At 44.8% G+C, this 19,296-nt stretch overlaps 1 protein-coding gene across 1 annotated transcript in view; it reads right to left on the bottom strand.

Annotated features, from left to right (window-relative positions):
• The window catches only part of TIAM2 (TIAM Rac1 associated GEF 2), a 126,804-nt gene that overhangs the window by 98,206 nt on the left and 9,302 nt on the right, over positions 1-19,296 (bottom strand). The window contains exons 2-4 of the mRNA XM_082668996.1: positions 13,464-13,574; positions 11,130-12,302; positions 5,102-5,537 (exon numbers count right to left, since the gene is read on the bottom strand). Of these exons, the coding sequence (XP_082525122.1) occupies positions 5,102-5,537; positions 11,130-12,296 (1,603 nt within the window). The 5' untranslated portion in view covers positions 12,297-12,302; positions 13,464-13,574. The remainder of the gene's footprint in view (positions 1-5,101; positions 5,538-11,129; positions 12,303-13,463; positions 13,575-19,296) is intronic.

Genomic DNA, 19,296 nt, shown 5'->3' with positions numbered 1-19,296 from the left:
TACAGACAGACAGACAGAAGGAAGGAAGGGGAAGGGAAGGAGGGAGGAAAACAAAGAGAGAGAGAGACAGAAAGAAAAGACGAGAAAATAAAAGAAAAAGGAAAGGAAAGAAAAGAAAAGAAAAAAGAAAATGACTGAATAAGACTTTTTATCACAAAAGGAATTTTGGTATCTAAATTATGCCTAGTTCTGTTAGCATCAACCCAGATGAAAATGAGATGTTTCTTGTAAAGGTAATAATGGTGATAACAATAGCAAGCATTTATTGTTGCTTACTCTGTGTCAGGAATTCTTCTAAGTATTTCACATGCTCTGGCTTATTTGGTGCCCAAAGCAGCCTTAGAAGGCAGGCGCAGTTATTAGTCCCATTTTACAGATGGAAAGCCTGAGAGTTTACACCACTTTGCAGGTCCCATAGCTGGACTGCAGTGGAGCAGGATCTGAACCCGGGCACGCTGACCACAGAGTGCCTCCTTCATAACCACAGCACCACACTTCTTAGGAGATCTAAACGCAGGAGACAGAAGAAAACCCCGTATTCATTAACTAAGCGAACTTCTACACTTAAAATGTGGGGTCACAAGAAACCGAGTTCTCCTGGGGCACTTTGCCATTTGTGAGGAAGTACCCAGTTTATTCTCCAAATGCCACATAGAATAACTTAATTTTAATATATTCTCTTATCTCACAGTGATAGGAAATATTACTACCATCTTGCTAATTTAGACTGAGAGGAAAATGAAGCTACATGTCCCTGTATTTTAAAACATTACCCGAAAGTGCCGCTACACATGCTTGCAGGTACATAGCTTTCCCCTAATAAGCTAATAAGATATTCTAGGCGGAAGTTACTAGGAATCTGTTTTGATAATTCGATAGGAATGCTTTCTAATGAGACGTAATTTCCCGGACCGGGGCACGAACCCGTGTCCCCTGCATCGGCAGGGGGACTCTCAACCACTGAGCCACCAGGGAAGCTCATGAGACGTAATTTTTAAGCAAATTCTAAAATACTCACAAGTATGTTTACTTGTTGAATATCCCTTAAAACCTTCAACCAATCAACATTTCTGAGCGCTTCTCATGTGCTGGTAAGTGATATGGTACCATCATGATAGGGGCACCATCCCTTGCTTTGAAAATATTGGGCTGGCCGAAAAGTTCATTCCGGTTTTCCCATAAGATGTTACGGAAAAACCCAAATGAACCTTTTGGCCAACGCAATACGTTTCACGCTGACAGTTAATGAAGCAGTAGCCTGCTTTCCCCTGCACTGTAAACGGATGGGGTCCACTTCATGGCTGCTTTACCCTACTGCATTATGAGCCTTCATTCATAAAAGTTTCCATGTTTTGAAAACTATCTCACTCTTACCAGTTTCACTTCTTCCCTTGAAAACAGATCTTAATTTGGACGCACAAGTTTATATAATGGAGCCCAGCATAGCACAGAAGCCAGGATCCAAAAACGCAGGACCCTGGCTCACGACAGCGCTTTCTCCCTCCATGGTACCTTCTGATCTCAAGAAGCACTGAGCGATCTCTCCTCCCACAATCAAAACTCACCCAAACACAGAAGCTGTGAGAGCCTCTTAGAACAAGGGAAAGGAGCAAGAGGTTTATGGCCAGAGCTACTGCGGCAGGTCTGAGCCTGTCTTTTCTTCCAGCCACGAATGGACTTAGAAACAGTCCCCAAGTCTTTCCATCGGGAAAAGCCTGTGCGACATCCCATGACCATGGGACCCGAGGACAACAGAGCAGCACCAGCTCCACCCAACTCCCAATTCTTTCCAAAGGGTTAATGTTCACTTCCCAGCGCCCCTAACACTGAGCTCCCAGGGGCGGTGGTTTGAATCGCGGCATCTAGAGGAAATGAACGCGATCTTGGGCAGATGCCAGAACACTGCCAACCCTAACATCCCCCTACGCCCCACCGTGACAGCACGCAGCTCTCCCGCGGAAGCGTGAAACCAAAACAGGCCATTTCGCTTTAGAACCAGACCAGTATGTCAAACAATTTGCAGAATTCTGTTGCTATCGAATTTAAGGAACAGGAAATCAGTCTTAAGTCTGTTACATCGAGTTTAACTTAATCTGCATCTCTGAAGCGGGGGCAATGAGGCTGATGGAAAGGGGCTGTGCGCCCACGTCAGCAGAGCCTCCTGTGCCCACCCCACCCCCCAATGCTGTGGCCGTCAGCCCTGCCCTGTCCACCCCCCCCACCCCAGGAGCTGGTGTCAGCCTGGGCAGTTGTCAGTGGAAGCAAAAAGAGGAAACAGATCAGGACAGCACTGGAAGCAGGAGAGGCTGTATTACTAGAAATATCACCAGTGAAAGGAGAGAAATTAGTCTCGGTCTCCCTTCAAATCCACCTTCTCAACCCACACTCATCCGTCCTCCCCTGTCACAGGCAGAATGACCAGCTTCTTAAACTTCCTTTATGAACACCCCTCCTGACCTCGGTTATGTACTGTGTGTTTTGAGGGACAGCTTTAACCCCCTTGCCAACTATTCTGCCCAGGAAGTTCCCTGTGAACCGCACGAAAATCCACTCATTGGAAAAGACAGATGGAAAGCAGAATTACCCTTGTTAAAAATTTATTACATCCTCCGAACCCTAAAAAACATTTGCGCCCTTAGCATACCTATACATTCGATGTAGGTGGGCAACCAGATGGTTGGCTGATAGCCGCTGTCTCTGAAAAACACTCTTTCTACTTTAGTTACATAGAAACTCCAAGGATAATTTAAAAATTCTGCTTAAATGTACGTGTGTGTGTGTGTGTACATATACACATATATGTTTTTAACTATGATTAAATGAAACAGTTAAGTCCAAATATTACAACTTGGATTCTAAGCCAAGAAAGTTGAATTCAACATATTGAATTCCCAGAGGAAAGAGGTGTAGAAAACCACATGGAAAAGGTTATGCTGGGGAAAAAACATCTCTATCCCATGCCTTTCCTTGGCTGCAAAGGAAACAAAGGGATGTGTGCTTTATAACATTTACCCCTACAAAGCACCCTTTATCCACGGGTCTTCAAGTGTTTAACCAGCAAGGGCCCAGGAAGGACTGTGGGTCTTGCAATCATCAGAGACAAGTCAGGACCATCCCTGCCCCCGAAGTCGGCAACGAGAAGTTCCCCGGGGAAGCTGCCAGGATGGAGGACAGGGTCCTGGAGACACCCTCTTCCAAACTTCAGTGATCCCTGCCTGAACTTCCCCCAGGAAGCCTCCAACACTCTGGCGTTGCACAAATGTCTCCAGTAGCAGGGAACTCAGGAAGAGGCAGTGGGTTTGTTTGTTGTTTTACTGTTGTATTTTTTACATTAATTCACAATCAGCTTGTCTTCCATTTATTAGTCTTATCCCAACCTCAGATGAACCAGAATAAATTCAGTGTCTCTTTTACAAGACTGACACATCCTATGCATGACACATTCTAGAATTCAGTGCACCCATTCTAAATACCGCACGAATGGGATGCAGCTTCAGGCTTTGAGTCACAAACAATTCCAGACGCTCATTCCCCTGAGGGGACATTTTTCACTCCCCTCTTCAGCTGGAACTTTTACAAGACCCACTGGCTCGTTTATGAACAAGTCTCCTGCAATATCCTGCCCCTAAGGAGAGAAACGGCCAACTCTGACCAGGGCAGAGGCAGGGGGGAATGATGGAGCTGCAGACGACATGACACCTCTAATGATGTGGCCAACAACCATGTGTGCTCTTTAAATCACATTTACTTTCATTTTAGCCTCATCACAGTGGAAACCCACTGTGAATGGCCTGCAAATCAAACCCTCAAATCTTTTTCACTTGGAATACTTTGTGGCTATACCTCCCTATCCTGTACTTGGGTAGCTCTTTGGTTATTAAACCTTAAAGCATCACTTATCCCTTCAAAATGTTATCTTGCTGGATGTGACCCGTAATTCCAACCTTCCAAATCTCTTCCGTCATCCAGTAGAAAACCCCACCTCTCCAGTACACCCAAGCTGGGTAAGCTCTTTGCCCTCCTCAGCCACAAGGTCTCGCAAGGATCCAAATGCAGAAGTTGGGAAAGAGGACTGCATCCGTGTGGGATGCTGGGTCCTGGGTTTTATAAACCCTCCAGTTTGCCAGGGAAAGGAGAGGAGATGCCTTCGCGGGTGCACCTTGCCCAGAGAGGGGCTTCTGGGTAATTGTGAATTGACGCCAGCTCCCCAAGGCTCACAATTTCTAAATACGGGGAGCGCCGCAGACAGCTCCGGGCCTTCCACACTCGCTGCGTGCAGACGTGATTTCTGTTTCTGCCTTCTCCCGTGACAAGGAAGGGTGGTGGCCGCTAATGAGGTTTGACTTTGCGCACCACACCAGGTTCCGCTGACAAAGAGTCACAGGACAGCTGTGAAGAAATGCCAGAGGCTGTGGGGCTGCTCTGTGTTCACATCTGTATAAATCAACATGATGCTGACTCAGAGCCTTAGATCACTTCAAATAATCTATCCATCCACCATGAGCGAGGCGATTATAATTTTTTAAGTGGCAAATGCTTGCGAGAAAACTTTATCGTCTTAACAAAGCAAATGCTTTCTCCTATTTCCTCTGCATCAAAAAAAGAAGAAAAAAAAGCATTTGTTGGTGACGACAGTTAGACTCTCAGTTCATAGAGGCGAGGTGACACAAATCAAATAATGCAGATGAAATTTAGTTGTACAAGCTGGGAAGGATACCTCTTTGGAGTTTTGAACACGCACAGAAATTCATGATCTGTATTCCAAATAACTAAACTACGTTTGGTAACTTATTTGGGGCTCCCCTCCCACCCCCGGATGCAGGAAAAGTATTAAAAGAATGGTACAGAAATACCTATAAAATAATGAGCAATAGTTATTAAATTCAATCATTACTTATGAGAATGAATAATGTATACGAATGTTAAGTGAGGCATATTATACAGGTTTGAGAAGGTATTTGTAGGAAAACAGGCTGGTAGATTCTGGATCAGATGCCTTCACGTGAACTCAGGTCAACACGGCACTCACTGACACTTCCTAGGAAAGAGGACAGCGGAGGAAAGGACCCCAGGGGCTCTCTGGGTGGTGACGATCACTTACCTTTAAGTGTCACCCAGTACTGTTTCCATTTCCTCCGAGCCACCAGCTCCAGCTTCCTTTCCTTCTGCAGAGTGACGAGGGGTTTGAAGAAGAGCCACCCGGCTTTGCGCACCACCCCCTGTTCCTTCTCAAAGAGCAGGTCCAGTTGCTCCAAAGAGCTGAGCGAATCGCTGCTGGATTCGGCGGTCTCTGTGGACGTTTCGAGGTTCTCCGTGTTGGTCCTGCTCATTTCCAGCTCTCGCATGAAATTCTCGTAAATGTTCTGTTGGAGGGGATCGCTGCCGATCGCGTGAGCGGATTCGCTTCTGTGGGACAGGATCTGAGCCGAGCCCCCTGACCACAGGGATGCAGATGCCTGGGAGGGCCCCTGCACGTCCACATTCAGCCCATCCGAGCGACTGTCAAAGTAGTCACTGCCCTCCTTGGATCTCGGCTCCTGTGAGCAACACAGATGACCACCCGTCAGAGGTTACATATGACCAAAGCACCCCTTCCCCAATACGGCATACGTGTTAATAGTGTGGTTTGCTAATACTACTGCTGCAAAGCAAGATTCTTTTTTTTTCTCTAATGCATCTTTAACCATCAAGTCTGCAAATCAGAAAGAATTATAGAAACAGTATTGCTCAACCCAACGTATAGCCTGTGGAATCAATGCTTAAAAAATGTAAACCAAATAACCCTGACTGCCCTAAATCTAACCCACAGTTAGCATCAAACAATGAACTGGTATATTCAAAACACACTAGCGAACATTTCTGGACTGATCCTTCTTTGCTAATTGAGAATCAGTATCTTCCGGGAACGAATTCGTGTTCTTGCAGTCTTGTTTTTCTTCTGGATCATTTTTAAGCTAAATTAGACAAGCACTAGTTCCACACTCAAGGAGGGCGTGGTTTATACAAACTTTTCTTCCCCTCCCCACAGTGAACAGTCTCAGCTTCTCACCCCCTTCCAAGGTCTAGACACTGAGATCTCTAGCATCGTATTTTCCCTCTTTGGACAGTGAAAACCACGCACCTGGGGTTCCTTATCCACAAAGGGTAGTGGTTACCAACTGTAGCTTTTACTTCGTAACAAATATTTTTTACTTTGGAATTCTTTCATGAAAGGAATGTACTATTAATTCATTCACATTGTTTTATTTGAACATCTATTTTAAGCACTGGCAATACCAAAGCATGATTCTTTAATATTTATTCTGCCACAAAATCAGACACAGGCAGTTCTAAATAAAAATAATATTTCTTCTAATAACCGCTGCCCCCCTTAGGACAACATGCACTGAACAGTGAATTGGCCATGTACAGAGATGAAAACACAAAGGTTTCCTCTAACGTCTAGATTAGAAGTCTAGACATTCAAGAAGAATAACTTGCATAGAGGCCATTCATTGGTCAACAGCAGTAAGGAAATTTTTCAGCAGAAAGTGAGCTAATTTATGACTTAAAAGACACTGACATTCCAAACTTACGGCTTAAATTAAGGTAACTCTGCAGAGAGACTCTAATACTCAGAGGCTAGTGGGTTTTCCTTCTCCATTAAAATAAAAAGGAGGGAAAACAGGATCAAGGACCATTGACTAAAGACCTTATTTTGAATATTCCCCTGTGTGGAGGGGTTTTCTTTTCAGAAACTTCATCCAGAAATCAAGTCGCAATTAGTTGCTTCTTTTGCAGGAAAATCATCAATAGAAAAGTGCTTCTAAACACCCAAGGGCTACAAGCAACTGAGCCCCAAACATAGCTGTTACTAATGAAAATATTATCTTCCGCTCTGTTTATATACTATGTCCCATAATCAGATTTATTTATACACTGATGCTTATGCAAGAACAGAGCAAATAAGCCAGCTGTGGTGAGTCACTTGGACAGGAAACTTTCAACATAGTTTAAGGGTTTTTTTTTTTTTTTCAATTGTCACTTTGTTGCTCTTCAAAAGTTCTTAGGAGATGAAGGAATACTTCTAATTTAGCTAGTATTGACATTATTTCAGCTATAAATAGGAGTCTCTGACTCACAGCCCCAAAACACTGGGATTGCCTCTGGTACCCAGCTAGAGCTATAATGGGGTGTTTCAAACCAAGCAGAGCCCTGCCAGAGAAAGGCATCAGGTGGCAAACTTAAATGTAACCTGTTAGTACTCCTGACACTGTTCCTCATAAGAGGGAGACTTAAAGTCACAGCGCTAACTTCTAAATGTTCAACTAGAGCAACGCAAGACAAATTTTCCTCCTTGACAAATGGAGAAAGATCGCATTTTAGCATCCATAACTGATTCTTATACACAGACATGAACTTTCCTGGTCTCTAATAAATTTGTAAAGCTTCCCATCTAGAATCCTAATAGCTAGTGACTCATTTTCAGGCTAATAGGAAGGAAGGAAGGAGAGGGAGAGAGGGAGGGAGGGAGGGAGGGAGGACAGTTCCTAAATAGTCGGAGCTGGATTTCCTGATCACTGTGCTATGGGTGTGAAACTAAGGTGCTATGTTAGACATGTACATAAAGATGTCTGATTTCCATTTCCACCCCCACTGGATAATCGTAAACAATGGATAACATAACGATGACAAGAGCACTACAGCAAAGAGTAGAGAGGAATTCAAGAGATGTCACTAAATTCCTTTAGAGCTAAAGGAAAACTCTTATCACCATTCCTCACTCTCTAGGAAAAAGTACCAAATTTACTATGTCATTCTTCGTATGCTATTGTCCTTTTCACAGTAATGGCCACTGGTCCTCTGCAGAAATTCCCTGTGACTATGCAGCCCTCAAAGGGCAGTGAGAGCCTAAAATTAAGATGGTCAGAAAGCCGGAGTCTCTGTGTCCTGAATCTCCTCTGTAAGAAGCTCTGCAGCAGTAGTCACTGCTACCCCTCAAATATATCTGGTCCTCCCCTAGGGTACACGGCAGGACCATTCCCTACTCCCCACACCCCTCCCTTGGAGTTAGGCAAGGCCACGTGACTTGCTTTGGCCAATAAATGCAAACAGAAGTGAAACATGTCACCCCTGAGTGGGAGCTTCAAAAGCCAACACACGGTTCTTTCTCCCTCTGCCACAGAGGCTTGCAGTGTGCCAGATGGTAACTGCTCTGTGGACCTGGGGTCCCAGAGAGGAACAATGCCGACCAGAGTTGCAGCTTGAATGAGACAAAGACTTCGCTTGCGCTAAACCTCAGAGAACTGCGGGCTTTTTGTTACCTCCGCATAACCTAGCCCACCCTGACTGACAGAATGGAAAGTTTACCCAGGACAGGAGCAAGGCCTCACAGGTCTCAGCAAGGCTGCATTAGTGTGAATAGCTTACCAGCATCAAACACATGCCCTTCTACAGCACATGTGTGTTCCCTCCCCCTCCCTCTAGCTTTGAATAGTGTGATATTCTTTCTCAGCTATGTAAGTTTTTCCACTGATTCATCTGCTTTCAGGCTCTAACTCCCCAGAGTGGTTGAAAACCCTATAAAAAAAAGGACTGCTCTTTTTACGTCACTTTTTTCTACAGAGTCAAAACAAATATGTCTACCCATCATAGGAAGATTTTCCAAGCCTCAGCCCTGCTGGCATACAGAAGTCTGCGTGTGTAAGAGGATAAGCATTTGGTCCTTACTATAGTGTACTGTCACAAACTTTGCTCCTATGCACTGACTACATTTTTTAAGGATCCAAACTTTGTCTTCACGTTCAACTGTAAAAGAAAAACAAAGGCCAGGGCTTCCCTGGTGGCACAGTGGGTGAGAGTCCGCCTGCCGATGCAGGGGACACGGGTTCGTGCCCCGGTCTGGGAAGATCCCACATGTCGCGGAGAGGCTGGGCCCGTGAGCCATGGCCGCTGAGCCTGTGCTCTGCAACGGGAGAGGCCACAACAGTGAGAGGGCCGCATACCGCAAAAAAAAAAAAAAAAAAAAAAAAAACAAAGGCCAGAGTTCCCTGGTGGCCTGGTGACTCGGGTTCAATCCCTCGTCAGGGAACTGAGATCCCAGAAGCTGCACGGTGCAGCCAAACAAAAAAAAAGAACAAAAAAGCAAAGGCGTGGCCAACGGAAGTGGCACACTTACCAAAAAAGTACATTTTGCTCACCTTTATAAATTATCAAAGTTTGACACAAGCAAATCTCAAAAGCTGCCTTCCTAGGCCACTTTTCAAAAATACAAGATAGTTTATTATCTTAATATTCAGTAACCCCAAAGTAATTACTAGTGGCTATCAACAGTACCTCAGCCATGTGGCTAGGTGGAAAACGCACACCTTTGAGCTTTAGCAGAAGTGGCTTTGGCCCTGGCTTCTCCCCTAATGAGCCATGTGTCTTCAAACTCCTTGAATATTAGTTTCTTCATTTTAAAATGAGAGGGAGTCCTTTCTAGCTTTCACATTCAGATTCTTTGATTGTAACCCGTCTGTTCTTAACTTCACAGGCTTACAGATCATCCAGTTAAATCTTTGGATGATACAGACTTGAAGGAGGTTCACTTCCCAGGGTGGCTGGGCAGCGAGGTCCTGCATGGGGCAGAATGTGGTCAATTCACAGTGGCAAAGGGTCTGCTTTGGACCTGAATGGAAACGGAATGAGACACAGCAGAGCCGAGTGTAAGCCAGGCCACAAGCACAGATGAGAAACATGCAAATAAGAGATGTGGAAGAACAGGCTTAAGGGCCACAGCAGATGAGAGCTGAACACTAGTCGACAACACAACACTTGCATCAAAAAGACGGGAAAGCTGTCTGTGTGGGACTGCAGCTCCCCAGAAAGTAGTTCTCTCTCCAATTATGCTTGACTGCTGTCAGTTGTTTGGGAAATGGCAGCTGAGAAAAAAGGTCAAAGAAATCTCTACTACAGCACTTAGCAGTTTAGCATGAAGAAGTAACAAGTAAGGAGGGAGCAAATGACTATATTCAGGGGTATGAAGAGTTCTGTAATAGGACAACAGTCATCTATTCTTCGTCTCTGTGTAGAGGAGGAGAAAAGGGCACAAAGTACAATCTGGGGGCAGGGGGCATGCACCTCATACATAAGAAGGAAATAACTAATGGTAAATTTCATAGATCTGAAACAATCTGCTCAGGGAAGTTATTTTCTATCCCTAAAGCTCTATGCAATTTTATAAGTATATATCTATCTAGGATGGTTTAAATGCAATTCTACTAGAGACAAACTGGTCACTCAAATTTCCTTTAACAATCTGACTTATACTGAGTTAAAAAAAACAAAACAAACACTTTCTCCCTTCTATAAATGATTAAAAGTAAAAACAAACAAAGAGCAAGCAACTGAAAACCTAGAAATCCCGTTACTTAAGAAGGCAAACTATTACTTTCCTTCCTGATGTCGAAGTCATTTTGTTTCCCCCATTCAAACTTTATATGCCCATTAAAAGGGTTACTGTCATCATCATGATTCTTATTTTCTCAACATCATCATACTTTTGCTATTCCACGTACTTAGGTCAAGATGTTTTCAAAACTGTTAGCTGCCCCATGAGGAGGTGGTGAGATTATACATATAGATAGATCACCCACATTTTTCTTCCTGATGTACCAACTGAACAACAGGAATCTTAATTTCTCCAAAGTAATATCGAGCTCAGCAAGGCTACTCATCCAAAAATGACAACGATCTCTCTCTCTCCCTTTCTGTTTAGGCTTTAACAATGAGCTCTAGCAAAATACTCAGATAACCAATTCATTGGGGAAGTCTCTCCAACACTGTCTTTTCTAAGAACCGTTTGGCCAGGTCTTGGGATGCGGCCTGTGGGGTTCATACCAGAGTCCAGGAGACGAGACTGGACAGAACCCGGGAGACTGAAGTCGAGGGGTAAGAATGAAAATGCACATCTGAAGCAAAAGGAAAGAAAGAAAACACACACGCACATACACCTGCAAACAAGATGTGCCGTGACTTAGGCTAAACTCTTCGCTCTCACGAGTTCATTCAAGCCTCAGGACACGCTCTGCAGTAGCTTCTGCTAACTTGCCCATTTTGCAGATAGAAAACAGAAGAGCATCTTTCCTGGCGCTCCAAGCCTGACTCACCTGGAGTCTTCTTTTCTTTCTGGAGAGGCTTCCCGTCCAGTCGCTGATGCGGCGCATCCTGGCTTTCAGGGTGTCCTTCTTGGAGGGCTCCTCGCTCAGGGCCCTGGACTTGCGGCAGGGAAGGGTGAAGGAGGCGAACTGCCCGGGCTCCCCGCGCTCCACGCGGGCCGGCACGTCTATGTCGGAGGCGAAGGAGACGCGGGCGCTGAGGCTGGCGCGCGTGCCCATGTAGTCGTCGGAGAGCCGCAGGGCCGCGGGTGCCAGGCTCCCCAGGGTGGCGTCCGGGTAGGGTTCCCGGAGGGACGAGAGGGAGGCGCTTTGGCTGAAAGGCTTTGGAGCATCCCTGGGCGGGAAGCCGGCGTGGAGGCCGGGCTCGGGCTCCGGTGTGCCGGGCGCCGCGAAGGAGCCCTCGGCCTCGCTGACCTCGCCGGCCGGGCCCCAGGGCGAGTCGTACCAGGAGGACTCGGAGCTGAGCGAGCTGCCCTTGCTGGAGCGCGGGCGCGCGACGGTGGCGGCGGCGGCGGTGGCGGCGGGGGAGGCGCGCGGGCTGGGCGGGGCGCCGGCCGAGTAGCGCAGGAGCTGCACGGGGCCGCCCGAGGCCCCCGGGGCCGCGGCGCCGTGCTGGCCGCCGCTGTGGAATTCCACCCGGAGGCACCCGTCCAGCTTGCCCAGTGTCTTGATAAGCACCCTGGGGCTCTTGCGGTCCTCGCTGGGAGGGGTGGACGCGACGCTCTGGTCCCTGCCGTAGCAGTTGAGAAGGTGCCCATTGCAGTCCCTCGAGGCCGCGTGGTTATCCGCCGGTGGGTGCCCGACGTAGTGGAAGCCGTTCTCGGGGGAGAAAGCAGCATCGTTGCCCTGGAAATCCGATGCCGAGGCATTTGTCCTGTGCTTGGAGTAGGCACTGCCTTTGGAGACTTTACACGAAGGGCCACCTGGTCGGGATGCATAAGGCTGATTGCTCTTGAAGTGAGAAAGGCAGCTTCGGGCCAGCGACCTGGACTTGTACCCGGCTCCGCTGCTTCCGTGACCCCATCCGTGCAATGACTTGTCATCCTTTGTATGAAGGCCACGGATTTTCAGGGAGCAAGGCTTTTGCTTAGCACCAGTAATAGTATTGCTATGATTTTTAGATCCTTGAAGGGTGTACTGACTCTCGGAGTTCCCCATTTTAACCTAAATTAAGAACAGTAGCATTGGTAAGACTCACGACCTAAATTACCTTCCACTATGACAGAACTTTCTAAAACTACGTTCTTCACATGACAAAGGAACCAAGCAACTTCTTTCTGAACCTGACACAACTCAGAGACGTAGGGACAAGAGTGACGTACGGAATTGGTTCTCCTCCTAAAATGCAGGTCATCAGCCAGATAAACAGTACTGCCCGCTCCTGTGCTGGTGATTTTAAGCGCACAATCTGTTGTCTGATGTTAATTCAGAAACTGAACAGGCATAGGAATCAGCTTAAGACAAGAGACCTCCTATAGGCGTGGTATTGGGAGGTTTTGAACCAATGATTCTTGAAGAGAAAAATGAGGGAAAAATATCTTTACTCTGTCACTCCAATATAATGATTTTTCAGTGACCACACAGATATATTTTCATTATACATAAGCTACTGGAAGAGTTCATACCATACCCCAATATAAGTGATTACTGCTGAAAAATGACATTTGTAATAACATGACTCTGGGTACCATACTATGTTGGAACTTTCATGTACCACACAGAGTAGGATATCAAAAAGGATAAGGCCTAGAAGTTCTCAAAAACTAAACTGAGATGGAAAAAAGGGGAGGAAAATACAAGCTCTCATTTGGGACAGAAAAACATTTTAATGAACCATCTCTAGAGCTTTTCTAAAGACTTTCAGGGTTCTCACTTTAGGACCTGATGACAGAAAAAAGTCTGAAGCTGACTTGTTAGAATGTGGGTATTAAAAAAAAACGGTTAGGTTCTTTCAATTCCCTTTAACACCCCAATTTGCTTAAGGAGTCTATTAGTTAAGCCAAATTCAAGGTGAAACTTGATCCAAACCTCCCCCCCACCCCACCCTCAGTTTTTTATTTTAACCAGTATCACTGTTTGAGGCAAGTTGGAGGCGATGCTTCCACTCATTTCTCCAAATATATGTAGCAGGCTTTTCATTTTAATTCTTTTGTACCTAAGAACGTACAGCCACAAAATTCAAAAGGGCTGACGTTTCTTTGGTGACAATTATCAAACACAGTTTAAAACGCAAATAATGGGAACAAATAATTAAACCTTTACTAATCCCCCAAATCACAGTCACGCAACTAGACATGAACCGCAGCTCCCATGAGCAGGATTTACCTGCAGTCTGGTCTGTGCGCTGAGGGAGATTAATGGTCAGTCGACTTGACAGGGTCCTGGGAGCAAGGCAGCATGGTTAGCAAGTGAGAGGAGTGAGTCCATGAAATGATCCTGAAAAGCAGAAATAGGAGTAAACTCTGTCAAGCTTTAACACCCATTAAATGAAGGTTTCATGTCAGTTACCTGAAGAAACAACAGGTGCCCAGAATCCCTGTCAAAATAATAAATGGAATGTCTGTGAGCAGCCTGATCCATCGGGGTTTTTCGGAAGATGTGAAGGAAGCCAGGACCAACCCCTCCCCCCACCCCTCCCCCACCCCTCCCCACCCCCTCCCCCACCCCCCAACCTTGCAACGGCCTTTCACTCCACACAGTCTGCATTCAAATGTACGCCTTTGTTTCAGGGGAGAGCAGGTGAAAGTGCTGCCCTGAGTCATGGCTCATCTGTCACCACCGCTAGGAAAACAACTCACAGAAGCACCGTCCTGGTATGGCGAGAACGGGTCCCTGTTCCCCATTTGACGAAGCAGCAAAAACAAAACCCAAAATGTAGAGTCGCGGGGAAACAGCCCTTGGCTAAAATAATGCGGGTCAGAGAGGCAGACCCGGTGGATGAGATGAAAAGGTTTTCTCCAGCACCTGCTTGGGTCTCACTGCACAAGGCTAGAGGCAGGAAGCCCACCTTTGAGGGAAAGAGGAGGGGGGCTTGGGGTGCCGCCATCTGGCTGTGCTCATTGCCGGACACAAAGCCTTTATTTCCGCCACAGACAGAGCGAGCAGAGCAGTGAGGGGCCACTAGTGACTTTTTTCCTCTTAAAATTTTTATTTCTAATTGTGGTACAACACATGTAACATTTACCATCTGAACCAATTTCAAGTGTACAGACAGTAACGTGAAGCAGGTTCACATCGTTACGCAGTCCGTCTCCAGAACGCTTTTCATCTTGCAAAACTAAACCTCCTACATTAAACAACTTCCCACCTCCCCCTCTCCCCCCTCCCCCCAGCCCCTTGTAACAACCATTCTATTTTCTGTCTATGAATCTGATAGCTCCAGGCACATTATGGAAGTGGAATCATACAGGATTTGTTGTTTGTGACTGGCATATTTCACTTAGCATAATGTCTTCGAGGCTCATCTGTGTTGCAGCATGCATCAGAATTTCCTCCCTTTTTAAGGCTGAATAATATTCCATTGTATGTGTACACAATTCGTTTATCCACTCATCTGTAAATGGATACCTGGAGACTGCTTTCTACCTCTTGGCCACTGTGAATAATGCTGCTGTGAACACAGGTATACAAATATCTCTTCAATACTCTGCTTTTACTTCCTTTGGGTATATACCCAGAAATGGAATTGCTGGATCATATGGTAATTCTAGTTTTCATTTTTCAAGGAGACACCATACTGTTTCCCATAGCAGCGGCACCATTTTACATTCCCACCAACAGTTCACAGACTTCTAATTTCTTTACATCTTCACCAATACTTGTGATTTTCTATTTGTTTTATATAGTGGCCATCCTACAGTAATGAGATGATATCTTACTGTGGTTTTGATTTGCATTTCCCTAGTGATTAGTGATGTTGAGCATTTTTTCATGGTTTATTAGCCACTTGTATAGCTTCTTTGGAAGGTTCGATGGTGACTTTTAAAGTTCATGAAGCACTAGCACGGGAACTAAGTATGTCCAGAGAGGCCAAAGACACAAGTCTATCTGGGACGATCCACACACACACATTGTAAATTGAAAAAAACATTTTTTAATGTCAAAGATTTCCCACTTAGGCATCAGCAGGAGATCTAACAGCCTTTATAAAGACTGAGGCCAGCATCTAACTAACAAGGTCTGAAATGGTACTTACTACATTACTGACCACACCTTCCCGTGGGCAGCTCTCCCAAACATCTAAAAGGCAGGAGAGCCACTGGTTGAGTGCCACTAAAAAGTGGCCCCCGTGATACCTCTGACACGGGAGCTAGAACACAAGAACCCCACCTTTTGAAATTTCAAAACCTGAGTTGTCTGTCTTTTCTCAGCTACACTCTTTTAACACAGGAACTAAAAGTGGCCAGAGGAGCTCCCAGTTGCCGGGTCTGAGACCTCACACAATAAGCTGATGGGCGTGAGCCTTTGTGTTTGTGTACTTTCATCAAGACCAAGGTCTAGGGATGACCCACAGGTGAAAGTCTCCTGGGCGGCTCTTTGTCAGGCCCTTCTGATCCCAGATCACGTGCCCAAAGACGAGCACACACAGCCCTGGCTTAAGGCCCCCAACCCAGCGGCATAAAGCTGCCGCTGAGAGAGGGTCCCGCTGGGGCAGCCGCTCAAGGACACACAAAGACAGGGGTTCAAAGGTGCAGAATGGCTCAGCGTTGTAAGTTTACGCCCCAGCAGCAGATTGTAACCTCACCTTGTCTTTCTCCTTGTGAAGTTAAATAGCTTAATTTTAAATTTCACGTCCTATTTTAAAACACATAGCCCTGAACCCTGTCCTTTCTGAGGTTGCTGTCCATTAAGGCCTGCAACTTTGGGGCTCACGGAAGCATTTGATAAACACCTGTTGAATTGAATGAAAGCAATTTCACCTGTTAGAAGGTTGATCTGGGCACAAACTAAGAGCAGGAATCATCCCAACAGGATCTGGCTGAAAGACTGATGTATTAATCCATGAGGCGATGTCTCAGTAATTAACACAGTACTGCCTGGAGAAAAGCCGAAAGGCAGATACAACATGCAATGTGACACGTGGACGATGCTGACCAGCTGTTCAACACCCCTAGTCAATCAATCCCACAAAAGGAAAACAGCCTTAAACCGTAGCAAGAAGAATTTATCTAATATTTATGAGGAATTTATTGACAGAGAAGGGTAATCTCTGAGGGAAACTTTAGATCTGTCCCTGAGGAGTTTGGCAAATTGAACTGCTATTTATCTGTCATACTTCAGCTGTGATTTTTTTGTCTGAAAGCAAGAGAATAAACAGGTCAGGTTTTCTGCAACCCTGACTCCCTGAACTTTTACTAAGGGAATTTTATGGTATTCAAGTTAAAAAAAAATTTTATGGATAGAAAGCAGGCTGACAATATCAAAATAACAGATTTCCTGTGAAATTTTTTAAAAAGAAAAGAAATAGCTAAAAGCCCCCAAGAGAAAAAAGCATGCACACTGGTACACTAACCTGCAGTAATACGTATCAGGTACGCTAACGTACAAGGCCCACAGTTGACCCAGAGAAAATTTACGTGCGTTACTCAGGAATAAATGAGAGGGTGCTAAGACTGTGTGGACTTCACAAATATTCTATGCTGTGTATATACTTTTTTTACAATTATTTTTTATTTATTGAATAATTATAATAAAATATTGGCATTTTAAAAAATTGATCACCATCTCCTGAACCTAAAAACAACCCTTGTCTTTTGTTTTCTACATTCCCTGCCAATCCCCAATCTGATGAATGTGCTATGTAGCTTTTTAAGCTAAAATCACAAACAAGAATGGAAGTTTTTTTCCTTTTTTTTTTTAAATTCAAGTCTAGTTGATTTACAATGTTGTGTTAGTTTCAGGTGTACAGCAAAGTGGTTCACATACATATGATTCAGTTATATATATGTATTTATATGTATATATATATATATCTCACATACACATTCTTTTTTAGATTCTTTTCCCTTATTCTTTATTACAAAATATTGAGTATAGTTCCCTGTGCTATACAGTAGGTCCTTGTTATCTATTTTATATATAGTACTGTGTACATGTTAATCCCAAACTCCTAATTTAAACTTTTTAAAATTGCAATCAATTACCACCCCAGAAATGTCCGGCAATGTGGAGGAATTCCACAAATACGTCATCAGAATCCCAGCAGCCACTGTGACCTACTGAACCTCACAGCAGGAAACTTCTAGGAGGAAATTCAAGATTTACCTTTTCTTCACTTGCCTTGAGCTTGGCCTTGAACTCATGTGTCAGACTGGCAAATTCTCTGCTTCCACATAATATAGAGTTCAGAGCAAAGGAAACTAAAATCCTCCAACTCTGCTTGGTCTCCGCCTGTGCCGGCTGCCCAGATGGAGCAACTACAGGGAAATCAGAGACAACCCGAGCAGGCCAGATGGGGCTGTGCGGAGGGCTGGGGGCTGACTGGTGATGGCAAGCAGAACGGAGGCGTGGGGACACGGAACAAAAGCCAGACTTACGCCTTGGCGAGGCAGTTAAGGGGAGCTCAACAAGATACCAACAAGGCTTCTCACGTAATTTTAGAAAGATTTTTATACTGAAAGAGGAGCCTCATCACTGGACAAGACAAACATTTCAGATAGTGATAAGAGCTGGAAAAAAGATAAGAAAAGGACTAACCATTAATCATAACAATATCTACTTGGTTCCCTTTACTGAGGGGTGGGAGGCCGAGGGGAGCTTCACTCATTAAGGAGACAAATCTCAGAATCCTTGTCTGGTTTGTGTCACAGAACTTGGGTTTAAGACCTGCTTCCAGCTCTTAAATAACATGTGAGTTTTAGGTCGAACTACTTATGCTTTCTGAATCTCTTTTTCCCCATTTGCAACTTGAGGATAAAAATATCTGTCCTACCTACTTCATGGATAGAGAATCAAGTGTGGAAATATATGTGAAACCACCTAAAAAACTGTGGAACACAAATATACAGTACTATTATTAATTTTTAGTGATAAATTTAACTTGGTGTACTACGATATCAGATCTTATAACAGTCTGCTGTTTCATTTTATTAACTATTAATCAGTACATTAATTATTACATGTTTATTATATAAATTTGGAACTTTCCAAGTTCCATTGTTAGCACTGATTTTGATCAATTCCCCAATAGTTACAGCATATAAAACTATCTAACTTGCCACACATGTGTCAAATGTCAACAGAAACAATGACACAAATCATGTACTTGTATTATTACATGCTAGAAAGTGTAGAAATGTAACCTAAGTGTTCACTGAACAGCTGGCGAATCTCAGCCACGGCGATGTTGGTCCCCAGGGGACATTTGGCAATATCTAGAAACATTTTTGGTTGTCACGCTGGGGCGCTGGCATCGAGCAGGTAGAGTTCAGAGATGCTAAAGATCTTACAACGCACAGGACAGTCCCCACAATAAATAATTACTTGACTCCATATGTCATTAGTGTTGAGGCTGAGAAACCCTGCCTTAAAATGTTACTGCCTGTCTCAGTAAAAAACACTAAAATACAAGAACAAATATGCCGGAAAATCTAAAACCAAAGCATTCAAACTCTGTCAAGGACCCAAACTTACTAACAAACTCTGTAAATACAGCCTGAAGCTGCTTCTCCCATCTTGCCTCCAGGAAGCGCATTCCAAATGCACCGATACCCGGACTCGAAGGAGCTCATTTCTAATCATAAGAAAACTTGAACCCAATTTGTATGAAGAGGCAGGAGAAAGGAACATCTGGTCTCCATAGGAATAGTGCTGAGGGAGCGTAACCCTTATAAATAAAGTGGGCAGAAAGCGGGCTGCTGCTAAGGGCGTCAAAAGCTAAGTAGCCATTGTGGAGCCCCATTGGGTCTATTTCAATTCAGCAGGATTCCTTCCAAATGCATATTAACAGATGAAAAGACAAACCAATCTGCAGAAGGGATGCCTAACAGGACCTCAGTCGACAAACACGGCTGGTATTCAGGAGGGGAAAAGCAATAAATTCCACAGAGACAATAGCCCAGCTTTCTGCAGAGCACATCACCTCAGTAAGCCAATTTCTCACAAGCAGGGTCTCAGCACTCACACCTGTTTTCATAAAAAAAAAAACTTGAACATCTGC

The sequence above is a fragment of the Grampus griseus genome (assembly GCF_964374135.1).
Source record: "Grampus griseus genome assembly, chromosome: 13".
NCBI classification, from domain to species: Eukaryota; Metazoa; Chordata; class Mammalia; order Artiodactyla; family Delphinidae; genus Grampus; species Grampus griseus.
This window is presented reverse-complemented; position numbering and strand designations above follow the sequence as displayed.